General features: G+C 35.2%; 1 protein-coding gene across 1 annotated transcript in view; it reads left to right on the forward strand.

The window, feature by feature from the left end:
- The window catches only part of LOC134252694 (E3 ubiquitin-protein ligase rnf213-alpha-like), an 88641-nt gene that overhangs the window by 47493 nt on the left and 16525 nt on the right, over positions 1-24623 (forward strand). Inside the window, 40 exon segments of the mRNA XM_062735232.1 lie at positions 138-306; positions 1956-2092; positions 2604-2801; positions 3271-3393; positions 3509-3629; positions 3746-3987; positions 4411-4516; positions 4603-4667; positions 4669-4732; positions 5558-5650; positions 5938-6074; positions 6830-7039; positions 7250-7472; positions 8022-8222; positions 8875-8971; positions 9418-9463; positions 9720-9854; positions 10102-10270; positions 10707-10780; positions 11012-11144; positions 11423-11530; positions 12285-12370; positions 12458-12646; positions 13563-13689; positions 14316-14510; positions 14856-14992; positions 16404-16611; positions 16774-17182; positions 17273-17417; positions 18875-19212; positions 20051-20220; positions 20375-20596; positions 20729-20943; positions 21372-21468; positions 21615-21715; positions 22039-22221; positions 22592-22840; positions 23066-23186; positions 24085-24365; positions 24460-24580. Coding sequence (XP_062591216.1) covers positions 138-306; positions 1956-2092; positions 2604-2801; positions 3271-3393; positions 3509-3629; positions 3746-3987; positions 4411-4516; positions 4603-4667; positions 4669-4732; positions 5558-5650; positions 5938-6074; positions 6830-7039; positions 7250-7472; positions 8022-8222; positions 8875-8971; positions 9418-9463; positions 9720-9854; positions 10102-10270; positions 10707-10780; positions 11012-11144; positions 11423-11530; positions 12285-12370; positions 12458-12646; positions 13563-13689; positions 14316-14510; positions 14856-14992; positions 16404-16611; positions 16774-17182; positions 17273-17417; positions 18875-19212; positions 20051-20220; positions 20375-20596; positions 20729-20943; positions 21372-21468; positions 21615-21715; positions 22039-22221; positions 22592-22840; positions 23066-23186; positions 24085-24365; positions 24460-24580 — 6445 coding nt within the window.

Below are 24623 nucleotides of genomic sequence, written 5' to 3' on the forward strand. Positions count from 1 at the left end.
GACTATTTGCACCAATCTATGAACACAGTTTTGAAACCCTGTTATAAATAGTGAATACATATCAACTGCCATGAACATTCATGTGGTTTAGAAAAGGGATCACTCTGTATAAAAAAGAACATATTTTTATCTAACAGACATTGTGGAATCAGAGACCCTTCCTGGGCTGAGCTAAGACATTTTGTCTGGTTCCTGAACACACAACTGGTGGACTTTGAGAACTCGGCTTTCCTTGGACTTGCAGCTGCACAAGATCTCCCAGGATTTTCACAATTTGTCCTAAGATTTCTCATCCAGATGTCAAGAGTAAGAACTATATATATTTTGGGGAATTGTCTGTGGGAGTGGGGATTTGTAGTGTTTTACACATACAGGTGACTCGAGATGGCTCGAACTCAGATCACTCAAAATGAACCGGTCCCGTTTTTTTCCTTTCTATAACTAAGCAAATTTACTCCTGATCTCTCGAACTTCTATCTTTCGAAGTATTCTATCTCAAGAACCAAAACCTGGGTCCCGATAGACATATTTCATTGAATTTTACTCTCTATCTCTCGAAGTTTTGATTGCGCATGTATACTCAGGAATCAACCGTAAAATTGATGCAGCCTGAACTTACCTGGAAAACAGTGAACGCCTGGGGCTGGCATGGAGGTGTTAATTGGGTGTTTACTTAGATGACACTACACCTGTGGGTCGTCCATGTGTTGATATAATTTATTGTTTATTATTGGTACATTGTATATTATAAACCAATTAACAACTTTTTAAAATTGAAACCGAGATGATAATTTTTAGAAAATAATTTATAGATGTTCGTTATATATAAGTGTCCATAGACTATGAACTTTAATTAGAGTCTACATAATCACAGTATGGCAAATATTGTACAAGACATTCTTTTCTCAAGGACTGAATACTGATTAAGAAAAATCTTGTGAACACTGGTGAAGGACCTGATCAAGACACGGAATAGCAAAACTGATAATTGCTATTTGAGTTTCATGTAATCATGAAAGAAGAACAAATAAATATTGAAACTTTAGGAATTTGTTTTATTTATTCGAAATACAACCATTGTTATTAATATCAAGTAAATTACCTGACTGTAAAATACAATTGAAAACGTGCAATTTCTTTATTTACATATACTCCTGGAATCTATAAAAATAAAACATCGAAGGTCGGAACTGAAAATTCTGGATTTTATTGACTTTCTAATCTCTCGAACCCTTCGATCTCTCGAATTTTTCTCGCGGTCCCTTGAACTTTGAGAGATCAAGAGTCACCTGTATCTTACTCCCATTTTGATTCACTGACAGTCTGTCCATCAGCTGAGAGCCTGAGTTTGGATCTAGTTGGTTTATTAGGAAAAGGTTATTTAGTGCTACTAATTAAAAGTAGGTCACAGTGACCTTATTTTGAAATGTTATTGCTATACATGGAAAGATCGTGTTTAGACCATATTATGCAGAATGTGGGATGTAGAATTATCAGACAATGTCAATTGATGCATTTTGGAGATTGGAGGTGGGGGTGACATAAAAGAGGTCACATTGACCTTATTCTGAAGTTCTATACACAGAGGTATATAAACATAGATTTAGTCAAATTGTATCCAAATCAGTTATCTTGCAGAATGTTGGATGTAGAATCATGAATCTTTGTCAGTTGATCAAATTATGCATACTCAGAGAAAGTATGTCATGATAAAAATTTAGGTCATTTTTACCTCCTTTTGCCATTTCATTGTAATGGGTACATTACAAAATTATAGTACCTTTTCCCCAAGGAATAATGAATGTATTTGCAAATAAAACCATTTATTTTCTGTACATATTGCAATGTTTCATGCACACACCTTGTTTGTGGATTGTTCATTGAGAAGGGAAGCTCATTAATTTATAGATTTATAGCCATTTGATTTGTGTAATTGTACTTAGTGACTTTGACAGGACTTTGCTACACGGTCGCTGAACATGAGTGAGGAGTCCCCCATACAGATGTTACAGAGGATGGAGTCTGAGGAGGAGGAGGAGAATGAGGAGGTCGTGCTCCGTCAGTTTCAGCTCAGGAGGACATGGGAGAGCAGGTAAAGTCATCAGGTTACCTTTTTGGTTGAAAGGTGATGATCAAGGATATTTAATGTTTCTCTGTGTGAAATTTCTGATTATACTTCTGGACTAAGTCTTGAACATAAATTGTGTAAAGTGGCCTTGTCTGCTGGTCTGAACATTACAGTTGTTGTAATAGATAATTACCCAATGAGTGCATAGACAAATAAATTTTTCAGCTGCTTTATATATGGAATACTGTGGTTTCATCAATTTTTGTTTGCATCAATTATCGTGGATTTTACAAAAAGGACGTTTCTGAGGATACATAATTTTCATGGACAAAAGCATTGCCTAAACAAATGAATAGTATATTTCTTAATTCAATACATATCTAAATTTGTGGATCTGCTCAATAAACGAAATCCTTGAAAATTGGCACTCAACAAATATTAATGACACCACAGTACCTTTCAATGGACTTTCTCAAATTTTTTGATTTATACATGTGTTGGGAAAGAAGACATTTTTAATGTTTAAATATTTTAGCCCCCATCCCTACTTGTTCTTTAACCCTGACCACAACTCTATGACGTTCCTGGGATTTAACATAGAGAGACAGTCTGGTAACCTGATAGATGTACAAACAGCGACCGTTCTAGAACAGGGGATCATGCAGAGAAATCTGCAGGATGCCCTCACCAGAAACAGGGTCCCTATCAATGAAAACTTTGACAGTCTACCAAGGTAAGCTACATATATAATTAATATGTATAAATAATTTGTGATTTTTCAGAATGAAGAAAAGCTAGGATAGGATATGAAATCAACTTTTTCTGGCCACTTAATTAACTTGTATAATGCATTGAATCAGAAATAACACTTCAATTAATGATTTGTAGAAATACCTTGTTGCACATATCCTATACATTTTGCACCACCTGGACTTAGAGCATTCAATGGTCAAGGTGGCTTGTCAATTAGATGCTAAATTAATGAACTTTAGCTTAGTTCAGTAGCCAATTTCAATTCCTGACATGTGTATCTAGTTAATTGCTGCATTAAGTTTTGTTAAATGTACATGACTGTATATTTATTCAATGAGATATCATCAAAGACATTGTTATACTTGTAGTTAGGTAAATGTTGGAAAAGTAGGGAGTCCTCTTTTTTTTGAAAAAGACCACAAAAAAAAAAAAATGAGTGTATTTTTCAGAATTCAAAAACTCATCAAACTGTGTAGTGTGATGGGGGTAGAAGATGTATTTGACCCTGACCCGACTTATGAACTTACAACAGACAATGTCAAGAAGATACTGGCCATCTACATGCGCTTCAGGTAAACATTTTATGAAAGTGCTTCATATAAAGATATCTCTTAGCATCTTAAGATTGCATATTTTGCCGTGTATGAATTGTTGGAAAATTAAATGCTGAATTTCTTGTTGATTTAGATGTGACATCCCTGTGATTATTATGGGAGAAACAGGCTGTGGAAAGACCCGTCTGGTCAAATTCATGTGTCAGCTTCAGTGTCCTATTGGGGTGGAGGTCCAGAATATGATCCTTATGAAGGTATAAAAAATACAGATTGGCATTAAATGTGCGATTTAACTATAAACGCTATTTTTCGGCTGAATTATGACGTTTCCCCCTATTTTGTGTTATGCAGTACATTTTATGCTACTTAGATTCATAGAGACACACGTAGAAGTGACATCCTCAGGAAAGTGCTGGAGGCTGAGAGAATAGCTCAGGAGAACACAGCTAATTATGGTCAGAGACTGTATACTGTGTTGTTCTTTGATGAGGCCAACACTACAGAGGCTATAGGTCTAATCAAGGAGATCATGTGTGACCGATCAATGGAGGGGGAACCACTCAAACTCTGTCAGACCCTGAAAATCGTGGCTGCTTGTAACCCCTACAGAAAGTATGTGGTTTCTGCTTCCATTTGATTAAAACATCTTAAATATTTATGCCCCCCTTCTCTCTCTCTCTCTCTCTCTCTCTCTCTCTCTCTCTCTCTCTCTTACACACCAATTCATTTTCTTCACAACCATTGCACATTTGGAAATGAAATTTGGTATACAGATTTATCAGATGAAAACCTAGGTCAAATTATGTTTTGGGTACAACCTCACCATTTCAACAGATTTATGCCCCTTGGGCTTTGAAAAATTTCAATTTAGAGGGATAAGGGTTTGTAAATATTTGAAATATTTTTACAAACATCTCTTATATAAGAAAGACATGCAGTCTGGTAATTCTCTCTCTCTTTGACAAAATATTGCTGTATAGTCTCTAAGATCTTGATAAAAATTGGATATTGTAAATTTGTGTTATAATTACACAGACATTCTGAGGACCTGATCAAGAGACTAGAACAAGCTGGACTGGGGTACCACGTGGATGCTGACAAAACCACAGACAGAATGGGTACTTTTACTTTCATCAAAGACGTGCTTCATCTCTGGTTAATTTATATTCTCATTCTTCAGAAAATTACTTACATGTTTGGATATATAAGTTCTGAAATGTATTTTAGGTCCGAGTTCCAATGAGGAGAAATGTCTATCAAAAGCCCCTCCCCAGAGTATGCTTCCCCAGAAAATGACTTTGGACAACTGGACACTAATGTGGAGGAAATGTACATCAAACAGATGGTCCTCAGATACGTAAGTCACAGAAATGTACATCAAAGACATTGATTGACTATGTATGTCACAGAAATGTACATCAAACAGATGGTCCTTAGATATGTAAGTTACAGAAATGTACATCAAACAGATGGTCCTCAGATATGTAAGTCACAGAAATGTACATCAAATAGATGGTCCTCATATACATAAGTCACAGAAAATGTACATCAAACAGATGGTCCTAAGATACGTTAGTCACAGAAAATGTACATCAAATAGATGGTCCTCAGATATGTAAGTCACAGAAATGAACATCGAACAGATGGTCCGCAGATATGTAAGTCACAGAAATGTACATCAAACAGATGGTTGTCAGATACATAAGTCACGGAAATGTACATCAAACAGATGGTCCTCAGATACGTAAGTCACAGAAAATGTACATCAAACAGATGGTCCTCAGATATATATGTCACAGAAATGTACATCAAACAGATGGTCCTCAGATACGTAAGTCACAGAAAATGTACATCAAACAGATGGTCCTCAGATATGTATGTCACAGAAAATGTACATCAAACAGATGGTCCTCAGATATGTAAGTCACAGAAAATGTACATCAAACAGATGGTCCTCAGATATATAAGTCACAGAAATGTACATCAAACAGATGGTCCTCAGATATGTATGTCACAGAAAATGTACATCAAACAGATGGTCCTCAGATATGTATGTCACAGAAAATGTATTCAGAATAAATTTAAGGAAGGTAGAACTCAGATATATATTACACAATTCATCTATTGGAATATTTCTTCATTGACTTTCTTATGTTTTTGATATTTTTCTTACTTTTTTTAGATTGGAGGAGGAAAACTTCCAAATGAACCAAATTTAGACACAACAGTCAGTCATATTCTTACATCAGCTCAGGAATTCATGAGGAGACAACAGGCAAGAAAGATTTATATAAATTAATCTGGGTTTATGATTAAATGTGATTGAAGATAAAAAAGTTTTTAAAAAATGTACAAATCAACACTGAGATAAAAGGAATTTTTTATGTGGAGAATTCTTATTTACAAATTGGAATATGTTTCAGGAATTTTTTAAGCATAATTGTCAAACTTACTCTCTTTATAGTTTACAGTGATTGTTTTTATTTCTACAGGATGAGTGTAGCTTAGTGAGCCTGAGAGATGTGGTGAGAGTCTTTACTGTAAACTTGTTTATTTTTACAGGATGAATGTAGCTTTGTGAGCCTGAGAGATGTGGAGAGAGTCCTGGAGGTGATGAGCTGGTTCTACAGACAAAGTCAGGGGGAGACAAACCTGTTTGATCTGATGGAGGAGGAGGAGGTCTTTTCTCTAGAAGAAGAGTAGAGTCTTTTCTCTAGGACGAGTGTAGATTTGTCTTTTTATAGAAGTAGTTTTGGAGTGACTGAGTGTAGTTTTGGCTGTGCCTCAGGTCAGTGTGATTTGTCTTTTCAGGTCAGTGTGCCTTAGCCTCACGTCACTGTGTCTCAGCCTCAGTTCAGTGTGTATCAGCCTCAGGTCAGTGTGTCTCAGCCTCAGGTCAGTGTGCCTCAGCCTCAGGTCAGTGTGTCTCAGCCTCAGGTCAGTGTGCCTATTGTGTAGGATGAGTGTAGTTTTGTCATTCTGTAGGTCAGTGTGCCTCAGGAGAGTGTAGTTTAATTAATCCTGTAGGAGAGAGTTTATGTATATCTAGGTCAGTAGTTTTGTCTATTTTATAGGTGAGTGTGTTTTGCCTCACGTGACTGTGTCTATTTTCAGCCTCAGTTCAGTGTGTATCAGCCTCAGGTCAGTGTGTCTCAGCCTAAGATCAGTGTGCCTCAGCCTCAGGTCAGGGAGGGGCGGATATTTTCTTAAGTTTTATAATTTTAAGGAAGTAGGTAGAAAAAATCTCAAAGTAGACTACTACATGTGATTTCCTCCATTTTTCATGTATTTTGTAAAACAGACATTTTCCAGGATACGTTTTTTATAAAACTTCACTTGTTTCCTAAGTCAATGAACATTGATATTTCATGGATCTGCTCAAAATCAAAATCCTCGAGAAATTAGTTTTATACAAATAAATTGAGATGAAAATCAGTACTTTTTGCCCAAACAGCATGCTGTAAAAATGACCAATGAAATCATTGCAGGCTGTCAGTAATTTGACAAAGTCACTCGTTCTGGCTCTTGGAGTGTGCTACCATGCATGTCTGAAAAACCGAGAGAAGTTCAGAAGAGAAATGGTTGATGAGTTTAGACCTCCATGTATCCTTCCTATAGGTGGTGGGCAAAGAGGGGCTGAACAGATGTTGGACATTATCACCAGGTACTTAAAGTGTGAATTTGATGACATCCTATAATTTTGTTGTGGCAGTAAACAGCCAGCTAATAATTTTATGAATTCAAAAATGTACATGTATACTGTCTTCAAGTTGTTAGACATTTGTTTTTGCCAAACATTATTGATAAACAAATAGTGTGTATGTTTTTATTGCCAGTTTATTGTAAATTTATAAATGATGATTGAATATTCCAGATGCCAGAATGTTTTCTTGGAGATTGATAACTTGGGAGCCAACATTGCTAAGAACCAGGCTCTGAGAGAGAATGTGTTTATGATGGTGGTCTGTATAGAGCTCAGAATTCCTCTTTTCTTGGTGGGAAAACCTGGCAGTTCTAAGTCCCTGGCTAAAACCATTGTAGGTGATGCCATGCAGGGAAATGCTGCTCACACAGAGATTTACAGGAACTACAAACAGGTGACATTTTAATTATAGAAAATCTCCATGAATGAATATAGTAACTAGATACAGTAAAGTCCTGATACATGTATCTAGAGCTTAATGGAGCGATGAAAAAGAAATGATATACAATGGATTTGAGATTTTGAGGTTTAAAAATACTTAAAGGAAAATTAAAGTGGTAAGGACTCCCAATTCTGATGGTATTCCAGATACTTATGTTTGAGATACAGTATAATTACTAAAAGCCTTAGGTTTTTCTCGACTTTAGAGTTTTATTAATCATAATACTGTGAAATCACTAATTTTCGTGGGGGTTAATTTTTGTTGTTTTCAAGGCATGAAAAGATCCATTAATTTGAGACCACCACAAAATGCAATTTTTTACACATATAACTACATGTACGTACTGACCAATTCTTCCACCATGAAATCAAGTCCTAGTAACCAATATGTTTTCCTCAAACCATGAAAATTTGATACTCGAAAGTATGTGATTTTAAAGTAGTTATAGAGATATGTCTCTAGTAGTTATAGAGATTTGTTTAAAGGGTTTTGTCTATATAGGTCCAGATGGTGTCCTTCCAATGCAGTCCTTTGTCTGTACCAGAGGGAATTGTGGGTACTTTCCGTCAGTGTGCCATGTACCAGAAAGACAAAGATCTCAACAGATTTGTGTCTGTTGTTGTTCTGGACGAAGTGGGACTGGCCGAGGATTCTCCCAGAATGCCCCTCAAGGTCAGATTTAAGACAAACATTTCTGATTGTTGACATTGTTTGTGTAGTTACATGTAAAATTCATTTATTCAAATTGAAGTTCATGTTTTAAATGACATAACTACTGAGATGATTTAAAGCGAATTCCAAATGGGAAGACTTAGCAGTATTCATGATTATAACTATAAATTCCTAAATATACACGTGAAATTAATTATTTTTGAAATGAGAAATGTTTTTAACTGCACCTTTTTTATTTGAAATGATGAAAATTGACCGTCAATTCGCAAATTATTATTCTCAAATTTAAGATTCATGAATGCATCCATTGCGATTGAAGATGGTTGAATCTACAGTATGAAACAACTAACTGAACATGTAAAAAATTAATGGGAGCAATGTTGTATATGTTACCATCTTTTGATTTAAATCAATGGTTTTTTTTTAAATTTTTGTATCTCTTTGATCATTGATCATTGATATGAACATATATCAGGGTGATCTCGTAGGAACATAAAAAAGTAGGTTCATTGTGATGTTTTCATTCATTCACCATATAGATACATCATGATCCCTGTTTTAATTTTGAACTGATTGGGTTGTGAAGAAAAAGTGAGTAATTATTAATGGTGTAATTTTGCCCATTGGTATGTCTGTGTAAACAATTGGTTTACTTTACATGTACATTTATATGGTCTTCATAATCACTGATTACAATCCACCTGCTCATTCTTAGGTAGCCTTTATAGGGATTTCTAACTGGGCTCTGGATCCTGCCAAAAGGAATCGTGGAATCCTTGATATAGAGATTGACATATAAAATCTACAGAGTGCAGAGTAATTCAAACCTTTAGTCACATTCAAGTAATATATGAATTGCATTTGCTTAACTCTTTACAACTTACTACATTGTTATGCAACATACACTTTGATCACGTCATAGAAATATGACGTTACCATTTCACCGCAAGCATTTTATAGCATGCTACATGTTCCTTTTAAATTTAGCGTAAATTATATTATGACGTAATTTTCAATAAGAAAATAACTTAAGTTTTCTAATTTTATGAAATTTAAGCAAATATAAAGGAAGGAATTCGGTAATAGATTGAAGATTAAATGAAATTTGTAAAGTGCGTGAAAATTCGTGATTGCGGGAATCCACAATATTCGTGATTTTCGGTAGAAATAGGGATTTCTAAACTGGGCTCTGGATCCTGGTTAAATAAATACATTGAAACCTTCTAACAGAGAGAAATTCCCTGACCTGGAGAACTCATAGAGAGTGCAGAGTAAGTGTAAAATAACATGAAAATTATTAAATGTGGAAAGAATTTTCCCCCGGAATTTGCTGAAATTTCACTGAAACTCAAATTATTGACTGTGAATCAATTTACGTAATTGTTTAAACACTTAAATCATTTTCTGAAGCCATTGTTGTATAAGGTTGAAAACAAATAGCAGCATTTTCAAAACTTTCAAAAAAAAGTTTTAAAAAAATAATAAAGAGAGTTATTGTACATTGTATTTATATTATGAATATTGCAGAGGAATATGCTCAAGTAACAGAAGGATAAGTAAGATGATAAAGCCGCTGATCAAACCCCTGGCAGAGTCCTACCTACAAGTGTTTAAATCTGTCATTACAAAGAGGGAGTTCTTTGGATTAAGGGATTTCTACAGGTAAAAATGTTATTTATAATGAGTGAAATAGATCATGAAAAAATTCAATACACATCCTTCCTGCTTTGTGTTGTTATGATAACTCTTCAGAGATGTTAAAGTATGTTGTCAAAAAGATTGAAAAAAATCATGTTATTTAATTCCTTCTGCGATTTGCTGTCATTGAAAAGATGCACTCGATATTTATTCTTTTGTTTATATAAGCCATGTGCAAGTTGAGATGAATATATGCTTGTTTTATTTACAGTTTGATAAAGATGGTGTACAGTTTTGCTGAGAAGAACAACAAGAAGCCCACCTGGTTGATGTTACAACACTGCATCAAGAGAAACTTTGGAGGATTTGAACACTCAGCAGAGCAAGATCCTTTAGCCGTGTTCTCAGAGAAACTCAAAACAGTGGAAAAAATTCTAACGGTAACAATAAGAAATATTCATAGCAGCAATATTTTGGTGAAGATTCATACTGATAATACTTGTTTATAATTATATTTACTCTTTAAGAATGATTTTATAAACTCACTGGCTATTGTCACAATTACACATCTAGCTCTATATATCATTAAGAAATATTGAAAAAAAAAATTTGTAAAAAAAAAATGTGTACTTTTTCAAGCTCGCTAAAAAAAGAGTCAGGTAAGGTATCTGGCAAAATTGTTAATGGATTAATTGGTGTAGAAAATTTTATGCTGAATGTTAAGATGGAGTCTCTATTCATTAGCCAAGTAAATTTTCATCAAAAGACAGGTATTTTATGTATTATTTTCAACTGATAGGGGGAGGGATGTTACACTTCTGAAAATTTGTCAGTGACTGTCATAAGATTTATCCATACTTCTGATATTCCTTCCAGCCTTCCCCAGGAGATCCTGACTGTACACCTGCTGGTCTCATTGAAGCCTGTCTCCAAGGTGACGGAGTGGACAGGTGGGTACAGAATTATCTTTAGCTTAACAAAGGAAGTTAATTGTAATTTTGTTTATTTCATGCCATTGGAAAGAAGGAAGGGATTACAATACAATATATAGGTTATATGTTTAATTGACCGCTTCACAAAGTGAATTGCAAAAGGTCAGGTTATTAAAAAACTTATTAAAATCCCTGTATGATTTTGCTAGTTTTTTTAGTCATAATAATGTACCATTCTTTTTTTGTAAGTGATACACGATACCTGCTACTGCTGACAGAAAACTACGGAGCTTTGACCGTTTTACAACAGAAGATTCTGACAATGAAGAACGCTATTACAATATTTGGTAGCAGTTTTCCAAGTGATCAAGAGTACACACAGGTAACATCAAGATTATACACAGGTAAAAGGATTCGAGCTTCTTGAACAAAATGACATGTATATGATTTGTGAAAGCAATTTTTAACCTTAAATTCAGGTCTTCAGCGTCAAAATGCAAGGGTTTTGTATATTTGGTAACATCATTTGATAATCGCACATGACTGTTTGTTACAGTACAACTTATATGATTAAAGGTTTTTAACTTTATGAGATTAACAATGTTTAGATTAAACCTGGTTGAAATATGAGAAAGGATTTTTTTTCCTGTTTTTATTTAGGTTTGCCGAAATATTAATCGTATCAAGATCTGCATGGAAACAGGAAAAACTGTGGTTCTTCTGAACTTGGAGAATCTGTATGAGAGTCTCTATGATGCCCTTAATCAGGTATTTCTTTTGGGTTTGATTTGTCCTGTATGAAAGTAAGAAATTTTTCCCCAATTTATCCGTTTTGTAGTTTTGTCATTAACCCCATTCCCTGCATTCACTCTTTTTAACGCATATATACCATTTCCTATTTCTAACGAAAAATCATGCATATACCATTTCCCTGCAATGACGCATTTCCATGCACTTTTAAAAGTTCATTTAATCTTCAATTTAGTGCCAATTTCCTTCTTTCTTATGTATTACGTCACAATATTTTTTGTGCTAAACTTAAGAGAAACTTGTACCGTTTGTGCTATAAAGTGCTTGCAGGGAAAAGGTAACGTCATATTTCTATGACATGAACATGAAGTGTATGATGCGTCGCAGTTCAGTAAGTTGTAAAGAGTTACTGTATAGGGGGAAAATAACTCGCGATGTTAATATTCGCTATATTCACGGTGTTGATGAATCCGTGAATTCAAGAAACAGTGAATAAGTTTTCAATATATATAGATAAGGGAGGGAACTTTTCTTACATACCAATTCCGCGAATTCAAGAAACCGCGAAGGGGTCAGAGAAAAGAAAAACGTGAAAATTACAAAAAGAAAAACGTGAAAATTACAACCCGTGAAATTAATCCCCTGTACAGTAATGGAAATTGAAACAAATTTCATGCATAGTTCTATGGTGTGCCTGATAATTGTAAGATGACATGCAATAATTGTTTTAAATCATGCAGCTCTGACTGGGTTTTTTCCTTTTTGTTTTCAGTATTATGTCTACTTTGGAGGTGAAAGATATGTAGATCTTGGATTGGGAACTCATCGTGTCAAGTGTAGAGTGCACAAGAATTTCAGGTAAATAAACTTTCCTCAGAGTGAATAAAAAGGAAAATTTTCAAAACAGGCAACAGAAGACTTTCATGCTTTATAATTGGTTTACAGGTTGATAGTGGTAGCAGAGAAGGAGGTTGTATACAGACAGTTCCCCATTCCTCTGATCAACCGACTGGAGAAACACTTCCTCAACATCTCCACCATGTTGTCTCCAGTCCAAGTCAGCCTGGCTCACAAGTTGCAAATTTGGGCAGAGGACTTTGTCAAGACAACTCTACCATACTCAAGAAACCCAAGGTCAACTTATCTTGCTTGCAGTTTTCTAGCTCACCTATATAAAGGCTCAATTGAGCTTTTTGGATCAAAATTTGTCCGTCAACTGTCGTCATCATTGTAGACTTTTCACATTTTTAGGTCACCTGAGTAAACTCAGGTGACTTATTGCTCTCCGATTTCGTCCGACATCATTCGTCGTTCGTAAACTTTTGAACATTTTTAACTTCTTCTCTGCAACTACTGAACCAATTTCAATCAAATTTGGTAAACAGCATCTATGGCTTTCATGACCTTGACCCAAGATCATTTGGGGAACTTCAAGGTCACTGGAAGAAAAATTTCATAATTGGTGTCCGGTCCATATCTTTCTTATGGATAAACTTGGTAGGTTCTCATTTCACACAAAGATTGCATGACCTAAGGGTGTGTCATGACCTTGACCCAAGGTCATTTGGGGAACTTCAAGGTCACTGGAAGAAAAATTTCATAATTGGTGTCCAGTCCATATCTTTCTTAGGCATAAACTTGGTAGGTTCTCATTTCACACAAAGATTGCCCATGACCTAAGGGTGTGTCATGACCTTGACCCAAGGTCATTTGGGGAACTTCAAGGTCACTGGAAGAAAAATTTCATAATTGGTGTCCATTCCATATCTTTCTTATGCATAAACTTGGTAGGTTCTCATTTCAACAAAGATTGCCCCATGACCTAAGGGTGTGTCATGACCTTGACCCAAGGTCATTTGGGGAAGTTCAAGGTCACTGGAAGAAAAATTTCATAATTCATGTGTGCTACATATCTTTATTATGGAAAAACTTACTTCTGATAAAGCCAGCAGGGAGTATTTTGTCGTGTTTGGACAGTTCTAGTGAATTTTAGCATTGAAAGAATTCAAAGAAGATAGAGCCATTATTTCTTGCATTAATTTTTCACCAGGGAGAAGAAAGCAGGGTATAAGACAGGAGATGTCTTCATGGGCTTCCATGCTGATACATGTGCCTCAATAATCCTCCATGTCTGCCAGAAATACAGCGATGATGACTTGGAAACCATTGAACAAGAGGTACAGAAAATATTGCAATCAGAGAAGACAGGGTATCTTCAGAATTGAATTCTAGCCATCAATGTAAATGAAGTTATATATTATGACTTCTGTGTAAAAACCTGTGATCAAGTCTTTGTGTAGGACTTGTAAGCAGCATAAGTTGGTCATCTTATCTAGGCTAAGACTGCATGTTGCATCAAATGGTGTGACTTGTTCTGATAATGAAAATTTGGTATTTGATTTCTTTTCAAGGACTTGACTATGTTTGTAATACTGTATTTTGGGTTAAACTATGATGGCATTGTCTTAAAAAAAAGTGCTTGATTGGGTTTACCCATTGATTTAGGGTTTTACATACAACCACTTTAAAATATTCAAAATATACTGTAATTTAAAAATCATTTATTGATTTAAAAATGAAATCTTATATTATTTTTAATAAAAAAAAAATTATTTCATATTCACATTCAAAGGTAAGAAAAGTGGGATTTTCTGTTCCTGGCAAGATTTTGATACTTTGTAAAAACGTTTTAGAAATGCAAACATGTTGAATTCTTAAACAGTTAAATTCTTTAGATATAATTATGGACAGAAATGAAATTAAAAGCAGAAAATGAAAAAAAGTTAATCATGTTTCAATTCAGGTGATGCAAGCTGCCAAAGAAGTCTTACTGTGGTGTGCCACTCCTGATGGTGTATTGAGGGCCAAACAGAAACTTCCTCCTCGAGAATTTGCATTTGTGGAGAACATTTACTATGAACAGCAAAAACATGATAATTTGTTGTTCTACCTTGACCAGAAGATTGGGATGGAAAATAGTAATGGACTGTATGCTCAGGTTAATTTTAAGATAAAGATATTTTCATGAATATTCAATATCTAGTAAAATTTGGTTATGAAGAATTCACTTATATAAGGAAATTTCTGTTATAATAATACAGAGCTTCTGATAAATCCTGTAGAAACATTCACTTTTTTCTATCCTCCATCCATTAAGCAGAATTGCCTTTTGTAAGGAGACAAATCCAAATTTTAACATGGTTTTAACTTTCAAGAATATAATAGGCAGTACTTGCAACAAGCATAGTGGATTACACTCTGTTTACCATGTTCATCTGTCATTCTTCACATGTATCAAATTGAGTGTGTGTTGTAAAACTACTCAATTCTTATATTGTTTTAGGTGACTACCAACTCCAAGCTGATCACCACAGTTGATAAAGCAGAGCTGTCCCAGTACCTCCACATTCCTCACACACAGATCACACTACTCAATCTTCAGTCATTTGACACAGAACAGCAGTTCTGTAGACAAGTCAAGTAAGCAGTTTTGTATACAAGTCTAGTAAGTCAATAAGTCAATTGATACATATACAAGTCAAGTAACTCAGCAAATCTGTAGGCAAGTTCAGTAAGTCAGGAATTCTGTAGACAAGTCCAAAAAGTCATTGGATTTGAAGACAAATCAAGTAAGTCAGTAGTTAATCAGGAATTCTATAGGGAAGTCAGCAGTTCTCTAGGCTAGTCAAGAATGTCAGCAGTTGATGAAAAAGTCATTTGATACAGAGTGGTAAGTCAGCAGTTTTTAGAAAAGTCAAGTAAGTCATAAGATCTGTAGACAAGAAAGGTAAAAAAGGGAAATTCTTTAAATCTGTAGACAGGTCAAGTCAGTCAGCAGTTCTGTAGACATGTAAAGTAACTCATAAGATCAGTAGACAACATTGACTTGACTAATAATCATATTTTTAGCTCACCTGAGCCGAAGGCTCAAGTGAGCTTTTCTGATCAAAATTTGTCCGTTGTCTGTCTTCGTTGTCGTCGTTGTCGTCGTAAACTTTTCACATTTTCATCTTCTTCTCAAGAACAACTGGGCCAATTTCAGCCAAACTTGGCACAAAGTATCCTTGGGTGAAGGGGATTCAAGTTTGTTCAAATGAAGGGCCGCGCCCTTTTCCAAGGGGAGATAATCATGAATTTGTTAAAAATTAATGGCATTTTAAAAAAATCTTCTTCTCCAGAACCGCTGGGCCAGGAAAGATGAAACTCATGTGGAAGCAACCTCAGGTAGTGTAGATTCAAGTTTGTTCAAATCATGACCCCCGGGGCAAGGATGGGGCCAAAATGGCCGACCCAAGTTTTACATAGGAATATATAGGAAAAATCTTTAAAAATCTTCTTCTCCAGTACCACTGGGCCAGGAAAGATGAAACTCATGTGGAATCATCCTCAGGTAGAGCAGATTTAAGTTTGTTCAAATCATGACCCCCGGGGCAAGGGTGGGGCCAAAATGGCCGACCCAAGTTTTACATAGGAATATATAGGAAAAATCTTTAAAAATCTTCTTCTCCAGAACCACTGGGCCAGGAAAGATGAAACTCATGTGGAATCATCCTCAGGTAGTGCAGATTCAAGTTTGTTCAATTCATGACCCCCGGGGCTAGGGTGGGGCCAAAATGGCCAACCCAAGTTTTACATAGGGATATATAGGGAAACCTTTTAAAATCTTCTTTACAAGTACTTCAAAGCTATGATTAGTGATATTTATATGGAATCATCCTCAGGTAGTGTAGATTCTAGTTTGTTCAAATGATGAACGCCTGGGGGGGGAGGGGAGTAAATTCAAACCTGATGTGCTCAGGTGAGCGCTGTGGCCCCTGGGCCTCTTGTTAAAGAATATAAAGTTTCTGCATCTAACTTCCTTTCATCAATGAAAATGGAATGTCTGTTGTAGACAAAGTTTTGAGAGAGACTTGGAATCTGAGTCCCTGTTGATTGTACAGTGTGACAGTGGAAATGAGAATGCCAGCCTTGTGGCCTGTGCCCAGTATTCTGTGCTAGATCAGCTACAACAACTGGAAGATGAGAAGACAGGGAAAACACACATTGTCTTCATCATCCATCTCCCAAGGGTGGCGGGTGGAGGATTTACGGGATTCCAGGTACAAATCATAATTATCATATATAATATAATTAAAAGTGAAAATGGAAGAAATAAAAAATTGTTTTTATGACAAAGTATATGTGTGCTTTAAAGAGGCAATTTAAAAATGTATATTAAAATTATTGATGTTATTTCTAATTGATTTCTTTGTTTTACTAAGTGTGGTCTGTGGCACTCAGTTCATCTTGATGACCTTAGACCAGATGATGAAAAAATGCCTGGTTTTAGGGATCTGAAGAATAAGAGTGTTGGCACTTTACTAGAAAAAGCAGCTGGCTCCTCTAAACCCAGAGACACTGAAGAAATGGAGTGGGAGGGGAGGCCAGATCAGGATAAACAGGAAACTGAGGACATAGAAATGGAGGATCAGGATATTTATCCACATGACTTTGGCAGCATGATGGAGCGCACAGGACAAGTCCATAAGGAGAAGAAAGTGGATATTCCGTTCTTCATCAAACTGACAGCACATCCAGCTCTGGCCATGGTGAAAGATCCAGCTGAGGACTCCGCCAGAACAACAGAGAGAGTGAAAATTCTGTTAGAGCTTCTACATCAAGAAGCAAAAGGTAAGACAATCAGATTTCTGTTTGTATGAAGTTTGTCTGCTTTAGATAGTGATGTCTGATAATGATTAATGTTAAATTTTATTTTTACAGAAAAAGTGACATTCATGCAAGGAGTGGGGCGCCACCTAGCGGCCTTGATGAAGGAGAAAGAGGAGACCATGGGGCAGTCTGCTGAGAGTTGGTTGTATTCAGAGGCCACCAACAGGGACTGTATTGACAGAGTGGGGACATTCAGGTAATAAAAACTAACTGTACTCACCATTACAAGATTTAAGAAGAATTTTGTGTTGATTAACATTAATTCTACTATGATTATTGTGGAGATAAAAAAAAATGTTGCGGACATTATTATCCAATAAATCACAAACGTCATCAAAAAATTATCAAATCAGAAACATGTATCAAACATGAGCAGTTGAAATGTACATTTGACTTAAGAATGAAAGACTTATTTAATTTAGACCACATCTATGTGTCGTTTTTGCAATTTTTAACAATGTATATTGGAAAGCCAAGTGGGGCTGTTTCACGGACCCCAACGCCATATTTAAACTCTGATTAAGTGATAAAGTGGTAAGGCCATAATAAAAATATTCCTAGATTCTCATCCCCGCCCGCCCCGATTTTATACCCCCGCCTCGATTTTTTTTATTTCTGTTTTTCTTCGTTTTAATTCTGATCGGGATCGGTATTCATCTACCATTCTACTTTCGTTTTAAATCCCGCGAAAGTCAACATGATAGATAGTAATTGCTATTATACATGCGTATATATATTTTAAACACGGGTAATTGGTTGAAAAAGATTGGTGATGAAGTGAAGTAAGAGATAATTGAACCTTTACTATGACTTTTATTTGGGTATTGTAGATAAAATTTCACCGATTGACCAGGTCAATGAAAAATCTGCAAAATTGAAAAAATAAAAAATATAAAATAAAAGCCGCCCGCCCGCCTCGATTTTTAAAAAAATTCGGATGAGAATCTAGCTATTTATTTATTATGGCCTAAAATAGGAAACTGATTTTGTAATTACATATTCAAAAAGATTAATCTGTATAAGCTACAAACAGATTTATAATTAATAAAGGGCTAATTTTAATACGGCAAAAGCACAAATCCTAGCATTCATTTCATAGGTAAACAAACAAATTTACACTGGTGTTACATGGAACAGTGTTATCGCATCATATTGGCCCAATTCGCTTCTCTATGGAGAAATGATCAGTCATATTTAAAAGAGCTGCAAGTACAAGTAGTAGTATAATAATAGATATAAAGTCTTTGTTGTAAATGATGCAGAATAACCTCCTCGCTCTCCAAATGTTGATTGAAATATAAAAGCTGAGTTGTTAGCTGAGGTTTTATTATTTCAAACAGCATTTCTCGACCTCGGAAGCAACATTCACAAAAACACCGACTTAATTTCTTAAATATACTAAGTGTCAGATGGAAATTAAAAGACATATTTGTAAAATGATTTTATATAGAATTGAAACTTTATTAAATAGGATCTTGAATTTGATGGGACCAAGACTTTGTTTTTAGATATCTGAGAAATCAAGATAAAGAAGTTTTAAATACACTTTATATGAAAATGTATTAGGGACTGACAGTTTCCTTCAACATATATCCCTGGTATTTGAAATATTGAACCTTAACCTAAATAATTGTTTCGTGTATGTTCTTTCAGAAAAGCTAGAAACCAGTGCATCATTGAGAAATTATCCCCCATCTTGGCTGGCATCATTGCACAAGTGGACACCAACAGTAACCTTGACCTTTTGATTAAGACTGACCCCGATACATGGGAGCACAAACTCTGGCTTGAGATCATCAATGACCCCTCAGCCACACAGATAGAGTATTCCATGATTGTGTCCCCCAAAAGACACCAGGAACTTCCTGAGGTGATGGTGAGGGGGACGGGGTGTGATGGACAGAAATTTACAGCTCAGATGCCTTTCTCCTGGCTCATCTACAAACTGATTGACCGGATCTTGAGAACCTCACAGAATGTAGAGAATATTGGTGTGTTGATTTGTGGTTTCTTAATATGTAATTTTTGGTTTTCTTTTAAGCAGTAAATTAACTTTGCTCAAGAATTTATAATTGACTGCTGTTTCTTAGATTTGCTTTTTGTATGCCCCCTTTCGAAGAAGGGAGAGCACATGATGATGACTTTGCTGCTGTCTGTCGGTCAGGTGGTTCACCATCAGTTTTCGTTCATTTTCTTTGCAGAGATTGCACATATTGAAAAGAAATGTGGTATACAGATTTATCATAAGAATATCTAGGTCAAGTTTTATTTTTGGTACAATCAAGGTCATACTGGACTTAGAAAAAATCTACTGTAGATCACTAATTTTTCGCGACACCTTATTTTCGCGAGATAGTCATTGACTCTTGATTAGCGAGACAAAATTTTCGCGAATTGTGGTTATTGCTCTATGTAATCTTAAGGAATAATATTATACGCGAGAATCAAATTTTCGCGAGCTCACTGTCTCGCGTAATTACGCGAAAATAAAGTTCTCGCGAATAAAAAGTGATTTACAGTAATTAATTGCAGTTTCTGTTCATTTTCTTCACAAAGGTTCGAAGTATTGAAAGGAAATTCGGTATACAGATTTTTCAAGTGAATATTTTTTTCAAAATTTGTTTTGAGTACGATCAAGCAATTTTTGACAGATTTATGCCCCTTTAACTTAGAAAAATTCAAAGTATTTAAAGGAAGGGGGCATAAGTGTTTTACAAACATCTCTTTTTTATATAAAGAAAATGGAATTCAAAATAGTTTAAGTTCCTACAGTTTTCAGATGCAAACAGAGAATTTTATCTATTAGGTTGAAATGTTTTTATTTTGCAGAAACAACACCAGAATTAGTCATTAGGGTAACAGGTATTATAGAGAACACAGCACTTGGGAAAGTGCTTCAGAAATGTCTTGGTGGGATCAAGGTTCCTGACTTTGTCAAGCCATATCTCTGTGATTTTGTTAACATGGTATATCATGTGACCAGTGTTGAGGAGCATGGGGTCAGTCTCAAAAGTTTGAAAAAAAATTATCTTTAAGTTGAGTTTAAAAGGTTTATTTATGTATGAAGTGTTTCTTAATTTCTTCAGTTTTATAGTTGAGTAGTTGAATATTTCTATGTTTATGAAATTCTTTTAAATGTAAAATTTATTGTAGCTTGTGTGTGAAAATTTACTGAATGGAATGAATATGGACTTCAGAGAAGGACTACAGAGTATTGTGATGAACTTAGTAGCAATTCATGCTGTACACAATAAATATGTTCCAAGACTGAGGAATTTTGCCAGCATTACACGAGTGTGGCCTGAATGCAGTGACAAAATCATTGAGTTTCAGCACAAAAGTACTCAATTTTACCTTGTCACAAATGAAGAACTGGTAATATTTTGAAAAATTTACCACTTATGAAATATTCAATGTTTTTTTACTGTATCATGTCTCATGTTTTGCATGGTTGTATCAATTAACTTTAAATGAAAACTCAAAGTGATACATTTCTTCACTTTTCAGACTCTAGATATACTTGGCCTCTACCTGCTGCTACAATCCTTGGAGCCTGGGAAGGACTCACTCAATGACAACAGGGGCAGACAACACTGGCAGAAACAGGTGCTCAAGTACCGACCTGTGGTGGAGAGGATTCTGGGACAGTTTGTACAGGAGGTGGATCCATCAGGAGCGGCAGAGTTTGGGAGAAGATGTTGGGAGGGCAGTAAGGAGGCTAGGTTAGTTTGGTGTAACATAATTATATACATGTAGGTCAGATTTTTCTTTTGAAAAAATCAAGATGTTTCAACTTTCTATTTACCGGTAGTGCAGAGGAAAAATAATCATTTGGGGGTGGGAGTGAATAGCATTTATAAATGTAGGGGCTAGAAGTTGGCTTTGACCTAAGTAGATGATTGATTTATGCACATATATAGAATTATTTTGAATTTAAAGTTAAGATTTTTGTGAGAATTAAGGGTTTAAGCTTAATTATATTCATCCATACTTACCACTTATTTTTTGAAATTCTCATTGGATATAAACCTAAACCAATCAGTTAATTGAATGATGTTTGAAAGGTGTGAAACATTCACTGAATGGCATTTTAGCAGACTTTCAGTAAACTGAAGGGCAGAGCATTATCCTGTGTATATTTCATTTCTAGGTGTATGTGGACTAGGATCACCGTGATGAAGCTGTTCCTTCAGCATGTTTGTTCTGACGATACACAGCCAACAGAGAGATGCATGATGCTCTGGATGGTAAGAATTATATATTTCCTGCTACTAGTAAAAAATTGACAAAAAAACTTGGAACAGTACATAGAATCATGGCAAAATGAATATAAAATAAAAATTCAAACTGTCATTTTTATGCATTGATTTCAAAGTTAAATTGGTTTTGCCAGATGCTGAAGGATAATGTTGACTTTAAGAAAATAGAATCTTTGGAAAAGGTGGAAAAATTCTTAAAGATCTGCATGAAAAAAGTTGTGAAAACAGCAATTGGGTATGGGTATAGATACATTACTAAATATTGTATTTCTTTCTTGATTATAAGAGAACTATTAATAATATGAAATTTTTGGCTTGTTGGACTAATTTTAATTGTTTACCTCTCTCTCTCTCTCTCTCTCTCTCTCTCTCTCTCTCTCTCTCTCTCTCTGCATGTGTCCTCAGTAAAAGGTTTTGAAGCAGGTGTATTCTGTATGCTTCCACTTGTATTAATTATAAAACAAGGAATGGAAATTTTCAAGAAATTGTCACCAGTGGAAATTTGAAATTAAACATGAAACATGTCAACTAATTTGAACTTTGATATTCATTTTCTAGGGGTCAGACAAACTGCACAGCCTGTGAGAGTGAGATCACAGAGAGACCTATACAACTCCCCTGTAAGGATGTCATCTGTATTAAATGTTATAACGAGATGAAGATTCTGAGAGCTACTGAGTGTCCTGCTTGTCATAGTGAGATTTCTGGGGATTTTGATCCTCAAGAAGACAATACACAAAGGTCAGTATAACTGTCAATTTACATTTACAAATGTTTTCATGATACATGCTTTTTGAATCAAGTTTATGTATCAGTGGATATAGAGACATTTCCTCGCATGGCCACAATTTAATTGATACGGTTGTTTACAATTTCATTCTTCAAAAGCAGCTTTTAAAAAATATGCATTTAATTTCAATTTTAAATCCATGTATTTTTAAACAATTTTTTTTAATGATGGGGCAAGACACTTTGAGAGGAAGAATCTTAACCTTAATTTTATGTGCCCTTGAAAAAATGGACTAAAAATGGTCTAGTAGTCTGTTAAAAATACTGTTTATCTTGTTATTATGAACAGCAAAAATAAATGAAAAATGCATATTTTCTAAAGAATAAAGTTCAAAAAGCTACAAGAATTCCAAAGACGTTGCAACAGCTTTTTCATGGATCTGGTATCTCAGCTTTGCTTCTCTGATGATGAACCACCATCCAGACAAGTAGTTGAGAAGCTCATGTCTCACATCACAGCTACAGCTAAAGGTGGCAAAATGGCCAGCAAGGAACTGTCAGTGTTTGAGGAAGGCATTGATCCTACACCAGTCCTACGATCCTTCCTTCTACAACACCTGCTGAGAACTAAGTATGTTCTGTCAACGCTTCACCCATCAGTGGAAGGAAATTCATTTTTTTTTTCGTTGTAACAGAGAGTTTGATAAAACCAATATTAATGTTATTTTGCACAAATTCACAGGCCAGGGATTAGGCCTAATGGAATTTAAAAGATTTTGTGTGAAACTTGTGGCTTGTAGTTAACATAATTTGCAATGAAATGTTCCTTTTAAACTTGTTATTATTTAACTTGAAGCTCTGATGAAGTAAGACAATGCCTGGGGGTATATTTGGATCAAGTGGAGAAAATGATGTCCCTCACAGAAAATGAAGAGAAAATGATAGAACTGTCTCTGTTGGTCATTCAGTGCCTAGAGGTAGCGTATAGTGACATGTATATAATAATGTGTAACATCATGAGTCAAAGAGATATCTAAGAAATACATTATTCAGTGAACATTGCATTTTGAATAGCAAATGCTCTGCTGGCATATTCCATAATGTGTACTAGCTAACAGAATTTTGCCTATTATAAACTTAAGTAAACAACAGTGTTTTCTGACCATTAATCAATGTTCCCAACTTCCCATAATAGAAGATTCAGTGGCATACAGATTTTGCTCTGTCTGTCTATCTGTTTGCATAAACTGGAACCTTGCATATAACATTTGATTGGTTGGAGCTATGACTTCATAATTCGTGTATATTCTTTGGGACAGTACAGTACATTGTACCTTTCTTTGAAAACCAACATATCTTACCTCTTGACATTGATTTTGAAGCTTGATCCCATAACTTTTACCCTTGCCATATCTTTTTAAAAGATGGGGCTTTGTACTCTTATTATTCCCTATGATTAGCCTTTTCTTTATTTACCTTTTGACCTTTGAGTTTGATCTACTCTTTAAAAACTTTAACATTGGCCACTTGTTTTGATTGGTTGAGACTAGGGCTTTCATATCAATTTCATATTTGAACACAGACATTATGCTTTTAACATTCCCTCTAGATCTGTCAAGACCTTATTGAATATACCAAAATTTTGATTCTTTGTCTTTGACCTTCATATAAGAAAAAGATACATTATCTTGTACTCAAAAACCAATAACCATGTATCCAAAGGCTTGCATACTTTGCATACTTTTTATCATTCCTTCTTAGCTTAAGGTTTATAATTTGATATTTTTGATATACACTTGGCCTATTGTTTTCAAACAATGCTAGATCATTTGGATTTTGCAATATGGTCCCAAAAATTTTATCTTATTTCTACAGGATTCCTATGATCAAGAAGCAACAAAAGGTGATGACCCGGAAAAATCTAAAATCAAGATGGCTACCCAGATGCTTCAGCACAATGTCCATCTGGTGATGAAGGAGGGGTTAGATGTAGAGAAGCTGTACTGTATGGCTGAGACCAGGTTTGGTCTGATTGTTGTGGCTGAGATCCTCCACAAGTTACTGGTGGAGAAGTCTATAAAGATGGGACAGGGTGTCAGAAGACTTCTAGAAGCTGCTGGTAGGCTGTGTGACGAATGCGGGTCAAAGCAGCCAAAGTAAGATATCATTTTAAAAAAAAATTCATTTAGTAACATATTAATGAGAATATTTTTTAGACAAATGTCTTAAAAAATTTTTTGGCTCTTGTAGGTTGTTCCTGATCAAACATCTCTGCCGATGCTTTGGGTTGGAGACCTATCAAAAAGTCTGCAAGTCAAGTGATACTGCCACAGTTCGCTGGTTAAGTGTACCAGAACTCCAGAAAAATGAGGTATCTAATTGTTAAAAGCATGAGGCACAGTAATCCATCAAAA

This window comes from Saccostrea cucullata, unplaced genomic scaffold, assembly GCF_032062105.1.
Source record: "Saccostrea cucullata isolate Sc308-1 unplaced genomic scaffold, CSIRO_AGI_Scuc_v1 ctg1956, whole genome shotgun sequence".
In the NCBI taxonomy this organism is placed as follows: Eukaryota; Metazoa; Mollusca; class Bivalvia; order Ostreida; family Ostreidae; genus Saccostrea; species Saccostrea cuccullata.